The 17,282-nt window shown below is 40.9% G+C and overlaps 1 protein-coding gene across 1 annotated transcript; it reads right to left on the bottom strand.

The window, feature by feature from the left end:
• Window positions 1-4,947: 4,947 nt before the first annotated feature.
• On the bottom strand, window positions 4,948-13,049 carry LOC139744177 (uncharacterized). Its single transcript, XM_071654631.1, has 13 exons — window positions 12,849-13,049; window positions 12,195-12,383; window positions 11,473-11,664; window positions 10,967-11,161; window positions 10,575-10,742; window positions 9,641-10,208; window positions 9,212-9,379; window positions 8,416-8,757; window positions 7,905-8,016; window positions 7,160-7,322; window positions 6,568-6,721; window positions 5,756-5,918; window positions 4,948-5,197 (listed from the first exon to the last, which is right to left on the bottom strand). Exons 1-13 carry the CDS (start codon window positions 13,047-13,049, stop codon window positions 4,948-4,950), a joined length of 2,865 nt encoding a protein of 954 aa, XP_071510732.1.
• Between the last annotated feature and the right edge of the window lie 4,233 nt (window positions 13,050-17,282).

The following is a 17,282-nucleotide window of genomic DNA, read 5'->3' as shown; positions in this document are numbered from 1 at the left end:
ATACTGATATGATGTAGGTATGTAGGTCAGAGATTCAACGGTTTATTGTAGCCTTGTATCATACACAATAATATACAACCCTATAGGTCCGCTTCAAGAAAGTCTTGAGAGAGAGTTTTCGCTCATATGTTTATACACTTATGAGAGACTTCATGAAATAGATTTGAAAGTCTCATAAAGCTACCTATTATGAGAGACTTTGGCCATGTCGAGATTTATGTAAAGACTTTTATGTGATGACTTCAAGAAACAGACCACATAGGTATAATTATGTTTTTATGTGGTTGATACATTTGGACATTATGATATGACACTAACCCATACCCTCTCTCTTCCCATCGACATATATTATTGAATGTTGAATTTTGAAAGTTTATTGACTCAGTCACCCCATTTGGGGTAAGCGAGTTCAAATGCTACATATAATTATTGTTATATACAAAATATGATAACATATACACAGACATAAGGTGACAGAAACGTTACAGGCACCGCCTGCGAGCACTAAAACACGAAATTATTGATAATTATACTATATACAAAATGTTGTAATACCAAAGGTCCACCAACCAAATCATCTTTAATCATTGTATTTAAAGAAAAAATGAAAGTCATTTGACTGTATCGATACTGTTTTGATATAGACTCTGAATGATCTATCACTTATTACAGCGAAATGTTGAACAATTTCTTTACAGAATTTCGCCATCTTCACAGACATGTCTCCTTAGTAGTGTCATTAAAAAGTGAATCCATTTCAAGTGCGTAGGGGTGTTTCCAGAAATTTGATATTTCTACAGCGTTTGGTTACGAAAATTATGAAAAAGTCGACATTGAAATGAATCATAAAATTCATCACCAATCTTACTAAGAGAGGAATCTTCACAAATTCGTTCACTTCTTGGGATGTTTGAGTACGGCCGTCCCTTACATATCCTGATGAAGGCCTAGGGCCGAAAGGTCGAACTAAATAAAGGAAACAGAAAACAGAATCCACGTCAGGATCAATGAAATATCATACTGTCTTAAGCCAAAACAATGCATTCACCACCTATAGGAGTTATCAGTTGGCTCGACATTTCTTGCATCTTTGTGTATACCTACTATATAAACTCGTGTTATACGTGCATATACAGTTCCCAGACTGGGATTCCCCTATAGGAAGAAGATGCTGTCGACGGCTGCTAAACAATTGCACCAAATCTCTATCCATCAGGTTGAAGAAAGGCTTACTGTGACTAATGCTAAACCTCGAGCATCGGAAGAATGAGTTCTGGTAATCCACTGTTCCTGCTAACTACCACCAAACAATAAACTCACTTCAGCGTGAAAGAAGAACGCAAATTCCAAAGAGATAAAATAGAGACAGTGCGAGGAATTGGCAGCCCCGGTCGAGATAACACCGTTCGATGAGACAATCCGAACTTGAATGGAAAAGGACACGACAGACACTTCAGGAAAAGTAGAGTACCACAAAAAACGGACAAATGCAAAAACAACGCGATCAACGGACCCAACAATCGCAGCTATACAAGTTTACAACCACGACCGACCGTATGACAAGTATAACATGACTAAGTGACAAAACAAACAAACAAACAAACAACCAAAGTTATCAAGTGAAGGGGCTAATGAGAAGGAAATGGGCCGTATTTAAAACTAACCCCGGGAAAGTAAATACAGCGTTTTGTCTCTTCTTTCTATAAACTATAACTGACAAAAAGGTCGGCACATGCACGTACACACATACATGATACATACACACACAGACAAAACATACACCAGCACATTATGCCATTTTCACAAACACACCCCTATCACACTAATCTCTTATCCATTCAGAACTATATCAGGGGCGGATCCAGGGAGACCGCAACCGGCGCACGCCCCCCCCCCCCTTTATTTTTTGTTGAAACTAAAGAAATAAAAAGAAAAAAATGGGGGGAGGGGTGCGTGCGCCCCCCCCCCTTTAATTTTGTAAACGCGCCCCCTCTTTACGGAATTCCTGGATCCGCCCCTGTATATTGAGTAATTCCAGAATACCTTTCAAGTAAAACACGCTTGAAAGCTCTCGTAAGACTTTTTACTATCTTCTTACATTTCACGAGTGTATAGAATTCATCCAAGCACCAGGACAACCTCACTAAAGCAGAACGAAAAGCCCTACAGAGCCCGCAACCGTGACGTAATCATCGGAACTGCAGACAAAGGCCCGAATTCACGAAGGTGATACAAATGATACCATGGACAAAAACCACGGAGCGCCAAGTGTAGCACGGAATATTTCGTTAAGATATTGGTCATTTCGTCGACAAAATGACCGTTTCGTTAACGAGATTATCAATTTGTGGACGAAATGTTCATTTAGTTACAAAATGTTGTCGTTTCGTTACAAAATAATCATTTCATCGACGAAATGACTTGATTTCGTAACGAAATATTCCATGCGACACATGGCGCTCCATGGTTTTTGTCCATGGTTTAAACCATGGTTTCATTTGTACCACCTTCGTGAATTCGGGCCAAAGGGTCTGTCGTGGTTGTCCAATCGAATGAAACTTTAATTGCAGGCGAGTGAGAAAGTTCTCTGAGGGGAACAGTAACACCTACAAAAAGTTAACACATGACCTAACTGAGAGTCACCTCAGTATGGCAGAAAACACCATAGAATAACCGACTATTGTATTATAGGGAAACCAAATCTTACCTCACTTCAAAGGAGGTCCAATTATGTCCCGACCTGTACTCTCTCCTTAAGATTCATAAAGGAAATAACCCAAGATCAATAGTTTCTGGCTGTTCGTGTTCCACTGTTCTCACTTCTAAATTCTTAGATTTTCATCTTCGTCATCTACTATCTAGTACAAGCACTTTCATCTTACTTTCACAGACACAACTAGTTTTCTAGACACATCGAATCACTCAACAACAGGTATGTTCAGGTGCGAATTTCTTCAGTTTGTCTCCCTCCACATATTAAATTTGTTAAGATCGCAACTGCTGATCTGTAAATTAACAAACATGTCGGAAAAAGGGAATCAGTGGGACTCGAACCTGTTATCTACTGCTTTCCGGGCAGCGACGCTACCACCAGGTTGTCCCTGGTTGCCGGCAGTGACGCGATGAACATGCATGGAACAAATACTCAAGCTCCGAAATTCCGACAAAGTGAAGGAACTCGCACCTGAACCTTCACCCCTCTGAATAATATCTTTCTTTCATTCAACAGGTATGTTCCTATCTATGTTGCCAAACCAACCACACGACACGGGATCCCATCTAATCCATACATACAGCTCATCACAACAAGTATGTATAACCTCATTAGATCTGAATATGTGCTTGTTCTGTGTACAATATTCAAAGTGCCCGAATATTTGTGTATTGAAGATAATGGGTAGTACTACTGTTGTACAGCATGATAGTTTCCGGGTGATTTTTTTTTTTTCTGTTCTCCTGTTATTGATATTATCTGTTCATTAAACACTCTCGAACACATCTCTCTCTCTTGCTTCACAATTCCAAGCTCATTCTTGTGACTCTCATTTACGAATATCAAACACATCAGACATACATTTATGACACAGTATAAGCAAATACATCACATACATCAACTTGCATGTTACATACCTAGGTCCAGCCTATTCTTTATTGACAATATGACACAAACAAATTCTACCAGCACGTATACAATGTATATTGTGAGCGATTGTTACCATCTCAAGAGAATATACTTAGTAACACTTGACATATTCTATTGCTTAAAGTAAAACAGGTTGTATTGAAATCTTACATGAATTTCAATTGTTTCATCCTGTACTAAATGCTACCGCAAGGAAGTAATCTCACAAGTTCATCAACGAAGTATGACGAAACATACATTGCCTCGGGTATAATGAAAATATATAGTAACATTCTACTCTCAGTGCATCTATTTGAAAATATCACAAGATTCAAATTTATTTTTGAGTAAAAATATTTCCTTCCTATAGCGTGCATGTAAGTCACAAACTTACAATATTAATGAAGTTTTCTCATATTCTTTTTTCATTTTTCTCAATTTTTACTGTTTTTATTCAATTTTCATTTTTTTCTATTTTTTTCATTTTCGTTATTGAATTTTTTCTAAGACTTCTTTTCAAAACTTAGTTGCAATCAGTCAGTATCATATACGCATTAATAAAACACAAATATAATTTGTTATTACTCATCAACACCTTCACACTAGTCTGTGCTCACCGTTCTGTACACAGCAAACGTTTCAATATTCTGTCGGCTTTCTCAAAGTTTTCTTTCTCTTTTCCTCCGAGAAGATAGCGTCATGAATCGGAAGATAGAGAGGGTAACAGTCCATGGCTTAACAGTAACATTTGACATTTATACCTTCGACTGACAAGCCACATTAAGTCACTGTAGAAAAAGAAGTGTATAGGGGAGATAGACCAACCACAAACAGCAAATGTTGCAGAGTTTAGTCCCACAGTCAGTGACAATGAAATTTGGGAGACTGCTCTTAACTTTCGTGTTACGTCATATCTAAAGAAAAATGCACTTCAAAATGATTAAAAACTTTCGGTGAGGCTCTCCTACTGTCATGTTTCTTTTACCGATGATCTCTTCATTCTTTTCATCAAGAAGTCCCTCGAAAACTTCAATGAGTCATCCACCCAGCCGTCTACCTTCACTCCTCTCTAAAACACTCCTGGTTGCTGAACTGATACATTGGGGCCCTTTCAAATAACAACTCCTTGGGAACTCAAAGAATGAAAGAAAATGTGAGTGTATAGTGTGTATTAGGGGGTTTCTTTGGCAAACACACAAATACAAAGACATAGTCCATCTCGACACGAACTGTCCCATGTCAAATGAGTAAAATCTCATTTATAGACCTTCGTTGTATCGTGGTCTCTTCCGATGTCGATTCCACCTGCAGACGATGTTTTCGAGTTAGAGAAGAGCTCGAGGATCTGCTGGTACCAGACCGTCCATCAGCAGCTGTTTGATGCCGGCCACAGCCGACTGGAAACCGGCGTTGTAGTCGCACGCCACCTCGTTCTGAATGAAGTCGGTTCGGTCGTTGACGAAGTTGTCATTGACATCGGGTCCTCCGACAAGGGCGCCGTAGAGGACCTGAGGGTTCGGACCAGGGGCGTTGTACTCGTTCCATCCACAGGGAGCAGGCAGGTCGGGGCAAGAACTGTTCCACACAAAGATAGAAGAGGAGACAAACCAATTATTCAATTGTCTTTTGAGCATTTCTAGAAGTACATAGTATTGATTTCTGTTATCACAAACGTACGCTTTTTGAAGATAAGAAGAAAATATACAAGCCTGCATGCACTAAGTGGCTAAATCCTCAATTTAAAAAAAAGGCATATTTTCATCAGGCATTGTTCATTGCTACAGACAGAGAATGTTGGATAGAGAAAGAGAGAGGGCGAGGGAACCATAAAAAAAAGAACATGAAGTTGCTGGAAAATGCAACCAAAATTTATGATTCGTCTCCTCAGGAAAAACAGTGCAGTGGTTATCCAATACACTGCATATCAAATTGCATAATTTCACGAAGGTGTGCTTTTTGGGAGGAGAAGTTGAGTTTAATTTGTTTTCGTATTTTTGTAAGTTCACAGTGTAATCAATATCGCACATAGAATCCTGTGGAAATCTAGATAAATGAATTTAAGCACTATTCGAACATAACGACTGATTGTAGGTGTATTGAGGTCGAGCGGTACACACTCGGTCTGACTCTCACCTGGAGCCGTGATGGGGGCGATCGGGTGGGTTGACACCAAAGCCCACAACGAAGCTGCGTCCGTTGGCTCCCAGCATGTAGTGGATCTGCTCCTGGGCGAATTCACAGTACTCTGAGCGCAGCCCCTCCCTACAGGCGATGGAAGCCAGGAAGGCGGTGTTGGCTGCATAAAAAGTGGAAGTGGGAAAGGAGATTGATAAGTGTCTGATTTATGAATGTCATACATCGCTAATTGACATTCGATACGGATCATATACACATATCATATAACAAATCATATACACAAATCATCAATTGCGATCCTTTTTTATTTCTTCTTTATTTTCTTATTTTTTGTCAGGGTTTTTTTGTTTTTGCAATTATGTTGGTAAAATTAAAATACCAAGAAAAATAACCGATTGTCGGAATTCATGGCACAGATTATAATCCGTCTAAGCGGATTTATGGTACACATATTGTACACTGCATTTCTTCTTTCTACTTCATCCCTCTCCTTAAAGCGCATAGAGACACCACGGTAGTGATATGCGCTATATAAGCACTGTGTTATATAAGCGGGTTTGATTGTATTAGTTTTGAAAATCTCGTCAATATTTCATTTTGCAAAAGACAATTTTTTTATATCGTAGAATTCAATGAACTTTCCTGCAACAATCTTTTCTTTTTTTTTCAATGGGTCGCATTTCAGACTTTGCGGTTGTTAGAAATTCATGCTGATGTTAATCTCTGTGGATTCATTGTGTGTACATGCCATTATATGACACTGGAATAAAACATTCCATCAAACGCACTACATGAATTTAATGTCTTACCGGAGTAACGGAGTGATCCCCACTGAGCACGCCAGGCCAGGCCGCCTGGAGTGTACGTGACGTCTCCGCCCCTCAGCCAGCCGTCAAGATAGGTCTCTACGGCGGCTCTGTACGAGGCCTTGGCTGTACCGCTGCTCATCTGGAACATCAACATCTGTCAAACAACAAAGACAATGCAAAAATTATGTCAATTATAAGAAGGAGCTTATTAGTCTTCACCCATTACTATCAGAAGCACATGTGTATAGAAAAACGGTATCTCAACAGTTTTGAAATAATCGCAAATGATTCGTGGCTGGTGGCCACAGACGACGTACATCAACATAAGGAAGAGACAATATGTTTCAGTTATTTTTGACGTTGTGATACTATTTACAAAATGAATCTCCAGAAGGCCCGAGAATGGCACATGAACACGTGACAAACAATTTCACTCGCTATTGCCACTTTCCGAGAAAGACAAAACAACGTCCTCTTAACATTATGTCAGGATGATATGAAGACGTGAACTTGGATTACTTGCTTCACCCCTTGTACATTGATATGTATGACGTTCGTATTTGTGTTGATTTAAGAATGTCCCTGAACTGACCTGGAGACCGGCTTTTTTGTCGTCCCAGTCGAAGGCCCAGGGCTTGGCTCCCAGACCGTGGATCGCGTAGAGCGCAGCGGCTTCCGTGTAGTAGATCGGGTCGTTGGTGGCGCGATACAGCCAGGCGGCGGCATAACCGACCTCGTCATGGTAGTGCGATGATCTGTGGAAATGTACACAAAAGGATATCGTAATGGATTTATGACATACATCTTGGTATTGACGCCTATATCTTCAAGCATGTTATCAGGATAAAATCTGTTAGAGTTCAGAAAAAGCAGGTCTTTTTGTTCGGCTCCTTAGTGTCTCACTCTGTTCTGTTCTATAAAAAGGAGAATTTATGTTCCACAGAAAATAATGATAAGGTAAGATGTCGGCCTAAACGGTGACTGGGATGCAATTTTGGATTTCAAAAGAAAAAAAACAGTATACCGACGATCATAATCTTTCTTTACATTGTCCGATGTCCTCATTCAGAATACTCCTGACCTGCAGCTTGACTTTAATTGCATGCTCTCATTTTGTTAAGTCTTCGCACTAAGGTTTCTTTTTAATCTTTTCACCAAATCCCAAATGTTTTACAAATTAAAATATTTGTCGTATTATCATACAACGGTGTATATTGTTAGGGAAGAATAAAGACTCCAAGATTTTCATGAAGAAACGAACGCATATCTGTTGAAAGATTGCCAGTGCAAATATATTGATGTATTTCAGAAATAGCATCCGTGTTACGAGAACTTACGGGTAGAAGGAGCCGGCGTTGGAGATTGAGTTGGAGTAGATGCCTGGGTAATTCTTGGCGAAGCTGAAGAGTTGTTGTGCGTGGGAGAGCAGATCTGCTGAGTAGGCGGCGTCTGGATTAAAACAATACAGAATGAACGAAAGAGTATAAGTGCATTATGCCGAAGTAATGGTAAAGAGTGAAAACCAACTTTGTTTTGAGAGAACAGATACTGAATCAGTCACTTCATTGCTTCTCGAGACAGCAGAGTTTATGGCAGTAAGTAATGTATTGAGCGGCTTCATCAATTTTATGATTCAAATATGTTTATCTCTTTAAAAAAGTTATATCCCCCCCAAAAAAAAACAACAACAACAAAACAACAACAACAACAACTGTATAATTGTTCAGAATTTGCTGGCATGAGGATAACAATAATCGATGGAGCATGTTTTTGATTCTATAAACTATACGAAAATGTGGCCGGCCGGGAGGCCGGGACCCCATCCTACATTTCTTTCACACTCACCACTTTTCTTGAAGACGATAGATGCGGCAGCTAGTGCTGCGGCCGTCTCTCCGGCCAGGTCCGAGCCAGGGTTCGATGGGTCAAGTTTGAAGGCCGGGCGTGGGCCAGTCAGTTCCTCTGGTCGTCCCCAGAGCGAGTGGTCGAAGTGGCCGTCTCCCACCTGTCCGTAGAACTCGTTGGCGCTCACGTGGCACTTGAGAAAGTAGTCAGTCGCCCAGCGGATGCTGTCGAGGGCGTTGGCATACTCGCCTGACTGAACGTAGGCCTGCTCGTACTCCAGGAGACCCCAGGCCAATAGAGTAGCAGATTGGGCCATGGGCAGACCGAACTTGACCGTGTCTCCAGCTGATTAACAACATTAAAGAGGCAAGACGACAAACGTTAATGACACCCCTGACAGCAATTAGAGGGGATAGATAATGATATCCACAGGTGTGAGTCAACCTTCAATTGCAATCAAAATAACATGATCTTAATGCAATATTTTTCCTTTTGCAGGGTCTTTTTATGGTGGTACACGATACATGATTTCCGTATAACTAACCTGCTGCAAGTGTACGAGAGAAAAGTTATGAAAGCATCGTATTGTAGTCCATCACAAAATACTATCAAACTGTTATCACCGATTATATCATAGAAAATGATACTATCGAGGTAGAATCTAACCCATCGCCATTCTTTCAATCTTCAGTCAATATGATTGTTCCTTTATAACTAAACGTATGTCCAATACTATCAAGTCCATTGTAAATATAACATGAGGGTGAGGTTAATGTAAGCATATGGTTCTTAGACTTACCATCATACCAGCCTCCGGTCAGGTCCTCGCCGTTATTGCCCCGGTCATTGGTGGCCGAGTCGCCCCTGAATGGGATGCGGTTATCGGCGGGCAAGAACCCCGAGCGCTGGGTCTCGTAGAAAAGGATGGACTTGCGGAGGACTTCGTCATAGTCAAAGATGGGTGAGACTGAGGGAAGAAAAACAACAAAAATGGCATTATTACCCATCATTTCCATTTTGTTAATTCCAACATTACACATCACACACTATGACATCAAGAAAAAGGTCCAGTATGCACGAGCACCTTTACGGAGTTGTGTCAGAGATCGTAATGTCAATCACATTTATCATCACTCCAAACGTCGAGACAATGGTTCTCAGAGTATCACCATAGAGACTAAAACTTTTGGTTCACGATATAAGAACCAGAGCGGACTGATGTTGGTACCTTTAGGTGAGTCAGTAGTCACATCAGGTAGTCCCTTGGTAGTTACGTCGGGAAGTCCCTCAGTAGTGACATCCATAGCGTTGGTTGTCTCGACGGTAGATTCATCGATGATGGTCGTAACAGCCAGCTCGGTCACCTCCTCGTCGGTGGTTTCTTCTTGGGTGGTGACTTCGTCGGGAACAGACTCGGTCGTCGTTTCTTTCGGGGCAGCGGTCGATGGCTTGGTCGTTGTTGCAGCGTTAGTCGGGAGAGCTGAAGTGGTCGAAGCGATCGTCGTGGAAGCAGCAGTAGAGGCGGTTGTGGAAGCAGTAGTAGCTGCGGTCGTCGGAGCTGTAGTCGAAACCGTCGTGGTGGCGACCACGGTGGTTGTGGGAACGTAGTAGTCTGGGCATTCGCAGTCGGGCTGTCCCTGAAGGCGGATCTGGAAGTCCGGAGTGGCGGCCGAGATCGAACCGATGAACTCCACATCGAGCTCAGTGCCGGCGGCAAGGTTACTGTTCCACTGCTGGTTCCTCACAGTGTATCTTGTGAAGGTTGAGTCGACGCTTTGAACCTGAGCAACCCAGATCTAGGCGAGTGCAAAGATATACAAAATAATTATACATTTTCTTTTTAATTTATATCATGGCACATCTGAATCATTCTCCATGTCAGACAAAAGAGAAATCGTCTTCTCTGATAATACTATTATCATGATTACAACAAACCTTGGACAGTATCAACGGAAACTGATATCTTAAACGCGGAAGCGTACTCATCTTCGATCTCGTTATATCTGCATTGTCATCGCAATGACCTGCCTTCCTACGACTTAAGTAGTGATTTCAATCTTGCTCGGAAACTACTCTAAACTTGTCATTGTGTTTTGATGAAAAGTAGTATTTCTCTCCCTCTCTATATCGACTGATCGACTGAGTGAAGAGTGACAGCTTACCTGAAGGCTCCACACGGGCTCGGAAAACTCCAGTTCGGCGGTCCAGCCCCCGTTCAGAGAGTTGGTGACAGGTACACGGGCTCGTCCCTTGAAGTTGCTGGGCCACTCGTCAAGGAGTTGGCGGACGGTGCCGCAGGAACAGACACCGTTGTCGACCACGGAAGACACCTGAAGAAGGACGGCATAGACACAAAATTAATTATTGATTGATTGATTGCTAACAGTTAAGTGTTATGCTCTTTTTATTCCTAAAGTGCCTCTTTTTGGTTTGTCGGTACTACTCCAACTTCATATCAACATACAGGCATTAGCACAGAGGATATTGGCTTTCGTATGGTTTGCCTATCATTCGGGTATTTAAGTTGGAGAGTCAACAGACATGAATAACTCACCTCTGACGTGATGTCATCACAAGCGGGATGGTCCTCCAGCAAAAAGTTAAAGGTGGGGGCGGCCCCTGAGTTGTAAGTTGCAATAAACTCGGCCTCGTAGACGGTGCCGACGTTGAGAGTTGGGTTCCACTGTTGGTTACGCAGCTGGTAGACCTGGTTGTTGTTGTCGATGCCGAGGATCGATGCTGTCCAGATCTGCGATGATCGTCAACGTAATGACAAAAGAAATTTAGCAACCGGTGAAAATCGTTGTTTTATTAAAATGAATTGTATATAAAACTTCTTCAATAATTTGTGAGATTTAGCGAGTATTTAGCGAGTACAAATTGGTCACACACAACATGGACACGGAGTGACCATTACACTTAAAGTCTGAAGTCACTTACAGCCCAACAACGTCATTTTGATAGAAACTACATCGAACGAACTCAATATCGGCAAATAGACCAGCCGAGGAGAAAAAGAAAACAATATGAAAGAAAATAAAACTCCATGAGGGAACTCACCTGAAGATTTTGGATGGGTGAAGAGAAAGCCAGGGTGGCGGTCCAGCCCCCCTGGAGTCGGCTCGTGATTGGCAGACGAACTCGACCTTTGACATTGTTGGACCACTCGTCGAGAACTTCCATCTCCACGTCGCAGCTGCTCTCGTCGATGTCGACCTGGCTTTGACTCTGAGAACTGGAGAAGTCTGAGCCCTGATTGAATTGAAACAAGACAAATCAAATATTAATGAATGGATACAATTTATCTTTTCAGACATTTCAATAACATACTTTCTATTATTTCATCATTTCAACTGAACTGAATTTCCATCAAATGATGCTTGAAGTTGATTTACTCTCAAGGGGTTAATAACTTCCAGTCCATTATTTCTTAAATTTAATGACCTCACCCAGCGATATCTATCTAAACTCCAAGTCACTAGAATCCTTGAGATAATTAAAACAACTTTCCCTGGCAGAGAATAGGATGTGAAAATGGTGCAAATATCAAAGAAAATAAGCATTAACAATCATTTACTGAAGCCCCCGACCCGCTCATATCCTTCGAAGCAGAAAAAAAATAATTAAAAAAGATATGATAAAAAGATTGAACACTATTTACTTTGTGATAATGATTACAATGATAGTTGTGATAATAAGACGAAGAAAAAAGAAGAAGAAACAGATGAAAGGCGGCTGAATGAAGGAATAGATGATATATTAAAAAAAGGATGTGATTTTACCTGAGAGCAAAGTCCGTTGTCATTGAGTGTTGCCGTACCACGTGTACCATCGGAGTCCCCCTGGCTCCGATATCCGATAAAACCGAGGGTGAGGTACGTGTTCGGGTAGATCGCTGCGTTCCATTGCTTGTTCACTAGTTCGTACGTACGGCTGTCTGCGCTTCGAGACAGAACATTCGCTGCCCAAATCTGACGGGAAGAGACAGGGATAACGAAATGGAGAAGATTTAAAAAGTGAAAGCAGTTCTGGGAGTCCCGTCGAGACAAGCGGATTTTTTTTTTTAAACGATGTACGAAAGGTAATGGAAAAGAATGTCATGACTGTTTCAAATTCTGATTTCTTTTCTTTTAACACTCTTCGTTTATGGAATGCAATATTGCTTTTCTTATTATACCCAAAACCTTCACATGTTACTAGTCTTCAAAATAATGAGCGAATGGTTTGATCAAAAACACTTTCTTCTTGAAAACTTCTTACTACTTGTGCACACTTTTGGAGCAATGTTTGACTAGTGGCCATAATGTATCTAACAATTCATTCATTACCGTAATTTGATAACATCTAATTCCAATAACACAGTGATTGACAAGTAGTTACCATAACAACAATGCCAGAAACAGTATTATGTAAATGTTCTCTGTTCTGTAACTTACATCCATGTTGAATACCGGTTGATCGAAGACAACAGTGACAGACCAGCCTTCGCCGTTGATGGCGCTGTTACAATCATTCACAGCTAGGGTCATTTGGCCCTTGAAGGCGCCAGGCCAGGCGTGCTCCACTATGGTCCGTTCCGCCAGACAGTGGTGGGAGACCAGGCCCAAGAGAGTGAAGACCAGGACTAGTGGTTTCATAGTCTGTACATGATGGAGGTAAAACCAATAGATAGGCACATAAATAATGATAGAAAGAACGACACGAGTTTAATAAAGGTACACTGTAGTGAGATAATGTTGTAACATCACCCGTCACCGTCATCTTTAACATGAAAATAAGACATCATTTCAGGTTTTCAGCAAGCAACAAAAAACAACAACAACAACCATACAATAAAGGCTTTGGCGGGAAATGGCTCCTATTTAACCATGATAAAGTCTTAAAATGTTTCAAAAGCAGTTCCTTGAAAACTGACAAACAAGTGGAATGATTTTACTCACGAGTTTCAAAGTTGAGACCGTTCTGAGGATGTCTAAGTGCCGAGAAAAGAAATAACTATAATCGAGGTAGTAAGTTGGATGGTACTTTAATTCGAACGTTAAACAGTCGCTGGTATGAACAAAGAAAGTGCTTCGTGATGTCTTGGTAGAAACAGGTGCTAAGTCGAAAGTTGTTCGCTCCTAAAATCGTTTGTTGCTCCAGAGATGTGTTCCCTCTGACCAGCAGAGGATGTTGTGGTAGAATCTTGCCTTACTGCCAGAACTCTTCCCCTTTTATACCCTTCCCTCCTCCGGCCCAGCGGTCTCTGTCCTCGATGGGACAATACCAGCTTCCTTTGTCTAGGATCCTCGAGACAAACATTATAATTGCACATGCGTCAGACTCCGCCTTTTCCGTTGGTCTTTCGACGTAGGCGAAGAGAACAGAGCGCGGCGCTCCAGTGCACTTTCGATAAAGTTTTCAAAGAAAAGCCATTGATCCGAGGGATGATTGTTACGTAACAATTCAGGCACTGACGTAGTGATGGTGGTGTCTGAAGGGCGCAAAACATATTTAATGCCTCTGCAAACGTAAATTTGCTGACGTCTTTCGAGATCTGTAAACACATACCCTGGGACGTTTGACCGTGCAGGTCCCTGGGCATCAAAACAGTTTTACTCTTATCAATATATTAGTTAAACGAGGTGTAGAACCATCTAAAGGTTCAACCCATGACCAAAGGTTTTCTCCAATCTATTTGAGTGTTCAACCCGAGTTTTACACGATTTCTAAAATCATGTGGGTTCAAAATATATAATTCGAGTCCTTTCTGTTGTTTTGTGATAAACTCGAACATTTTATGACAAGTCATTCATAATGAGACCGCAAAATATTTGTTTTTCTCTTTCACACAGGCATTCGACAGGATGTGACCCGACGCCTACCGGAATTACCGATGTAGCGTGAAAAAGCAAATAGCGAAGGTCTAATTAAAGTTCTAAAGACAAAGTCACGTAGGGATTCGCCCTATGGTTTGACGTTCCAGTGGGCCGCCCACACAATCGCGGGCACTTCCAATACAAACCAACTAGGCCTCGAAATTCCGAAAAGACAAGAAAAGCATCAGAATATTTATAGAATCAAAGCATAACGAGAAGAAAAAAAAAGCAACTGAAAAAGAGAAGAAAAGAGATACGAGAGAGCAAAGAGCATGACTTGTAAGAAATGGAAGTGAAGAAGAAAAAGAAGAAGCAGAAGAAGACATAGGAGAAGAATAAAGATGGATGATATTAAGGAGAAACAGGAGAATCTGGAGGAAGAATGGGACGAAGAAGAGCAAAATAATGAAGAAGAAAAAGGAAGAAAGAAAGAAAGAAGAAGAAGAAGAAGATCAGCAACAACAAGAACAACAACAACAAGTCGAGGGTGTAGGGGAAATGACTAGAAAGAGAAGAAGAAGAAGACAAGAACAATGATGGCGAGATAAGGATGTGGTCAGAACAACACGATGAAGCTAATCAACGTGACGAACATAACTTAGAAACAAAAGAAGGCGGAGGCGTATTATCGCATATATTACCTTGAGTTGCAGACGTTGATGGCAGTGACATAAATTCCTCCCATTGAGCGATAACAATACTAAAAATCTTTCACGCATAGGTCTGTGTTGAATGCATCAACTAGTCTATGGGAGTGACCATTTCTAAACTTTTCATAATTGAGAATGTATATTACTCATCTCCATCGAAATTGCAAGTCACCCGTTTATTGAATAATCTAAAATCTGGAATTGTGACGTGCTCATCTAGACATTTTTTTTTAATGTAATGTCACGTTCTAAACTCAATACAATTGCAATGTAATCATGTTGTAATTGTGGTAATTCATTTTGTCCTTGTATTTTCATTGATGTCTTATAAACCCTGTATCACATAGGTTGTAAGAAAATGTAATGTTTTTAGTAGCGATATCATGCATCTCAATATGAGGGAATGTTTTGTGCAGGTCTTCTGAATTCCTTTAGAAAATGGCTGTAGTATGACTAAAAGTTGTCTTATGCCACGTTAAAGGACAAGTTCACCTTCATAAACATAAGGATTGAGAGAATGTAGCAAAATTAGTAGAACACATCATTGAAAGTTTGAGGAAAATTGGACAATCCGTTCAAAAGTTATGAATTTTTGAAGTTTTTGTGCAGTAACCGCTGGATGAGAAGACTACTGCAGTGTGTGAATAACTTAGATGTCACATGCGTACAACAATACAAAGAAAATATAAAGAGAATTTCACACAATTTCATCTTTTGAAAAAAGTACACATTCCCCCGACTCGTTACCGACAAATGTTATGGGTAATATTATTCCCCCTGCCTTTAGAAAGAGGCAAGTCAAGTGCTCTATTTTTATGCGAAAAAAGTGAAATTATGTTGAATTTTCTTTACATTTTCTTTATACTGTTGTACGCATATGACTCACAAGCTGTAGTAGTCTCCTCATCCAGTGGTTCCAACACAAAAATTTTAAAAATTCATAACTTTTGCATCGATTGTCCAATTTTCCTCAAACTTTCACTGATGTGTTCTACCAATATTGTTGCATTCTCTCAATCCTTATGTTTTTGAAGGTGAACTTGTCCTTTAACACCATGCTCCCGGCGGCCACGGCAGCCCTTTGTCCGAAACGTATATAGCGCGTCGTGGGTAGAATATCGTGGAAGATTCTCCTGTTTTTCGTATTGTAGTCTTGTTCGTTCCCGTCCTCGCTCGGTTGGGGAAAAACAAAAACAAAGCAAAACAAAAAACAAAAACGGGCCACCTCCAAGTTTTGTTACGGCATATTACGTCGGTGTTTGTTGCGTTCACCTCGTTTTATCATGGCCTACAAGGTTTCTCATTAGCACCGCGACTGCCGTGACATTCTTTTTGGACAATCTAAAAAGTATGGCACGGCATCCACGGCAATCACGGCCTGTCACGTTTGTCCACCCCGGGTCCCCGCGTTGAATCACGTCCATCCCGTTTTGTCCACGGTGGCCTGAAACGTGACTGCCTTGGCCGCCGGGAACATCGTGTAAACGCAGCATAAACTGCAAAAGTCATTTAAACTTATCTCTATTTGAAGACTTTGATCGCAAAACGTTTTAAGTGCCACTTTTATGGAAATTTAAAGTAAGGTCATCATTATAGCAAAATAAACCTTTTCCGATGATACTTTACTTGTTGCGTAACAAGGAATATGCTTGCAGTTATGATTACAAAAAAAAAACATTCCATGTTTTCTTCCGATTTTCCTTGTTTTTAACATGTTTAATAGCAAGTATTAAACATGCGGTGAGTTGGCTCAGTCGGTAGCGCGTCTGCCTCACGATCACGCGGCCCGGGTTCGAACCCGAGTCTGGACTGAGCAATGTTGTGTGTAAACATACCGTCCCCTCTAGCTAGAGGCAAAACACTCTGTCCCTCGGATAGGACATAAAATGGAGGTCCCGTGTATGAGAGAGTCACAGCTCATGCACGTAAAAGATCCCGCTTCATTCATTCATCGCAAAGAGCAGGGTGTCTAACCCGGTGAAGTGGTCCCACCACACATCCAACTGGACCCCATGGAAGACCAGCTTAGTGTAGCTGAATATGGGCTATCCAGCCATCTTCACAGATGGAAAATGAACAACAACAACAACAACAACAAGTATCTTAAATTGACAAGAAAGGAGTTAACTTCTCATGAAACCTTTTATTTCGGAACTTCTTTATCTTTTATCTTTAATGCAGATTTCGAGGAATTTTCTCCATGACTTTGCTCTTCTTACCAAGTCGCCTTCATGAAGTTACTCCTGTAATTGTCACTAATTAAATGCTTGATAATTATAATGTCCCTTTATGCTCGCTGATTATGTGGTAACTCATGATGAAATGACATTTCCGTTCATTCCTGTAACTGTTACGCAATGAA

This window comes from Diadema antillarum, unplaced genomic scaffold, assembly GCF_040938485.1.
Source record: "Diadema antillarum isolate AM-2024a unplaced genomic scaffold, OU_Dant_1.0 seq00001144_RagTag, whole genome shotgun sequence".
NCBI lineage: Eukaryota > Metazoa > Echinodermata > Echinoidea > Diadematoida > Diadematidae > Diadema > Diadema antillarum.
Note: the sequence above shows the minus strand (reverse complement) of the source record. Positions and strands in the feature narration are given on the sequence as shown.

Coding starts and splice junctions, on each gene's coding strand:
- LOC139744177 (XM_071654631.1), bottom strand. CDS start 13,049: ATGAAACCACTAGTCCTGGTCTTCACTCTCTTGGGCCTGGTCTCCCAC. Junction 10,209..10,574: donor AGCCCGTGTGGAGCCTTCAG/GTAAGCTGTCAC, acceptor GCACTCGCCTAG/ATCTGGGTTGCTCAGGTTCA. Junction 5,198..5,755: donor CGCCCCCATCACGGCTCCAG/GTGAGAGTCAGA, acceptor TGTGTGGAACAG/TTCTTGCCCCGACCTGCCTG.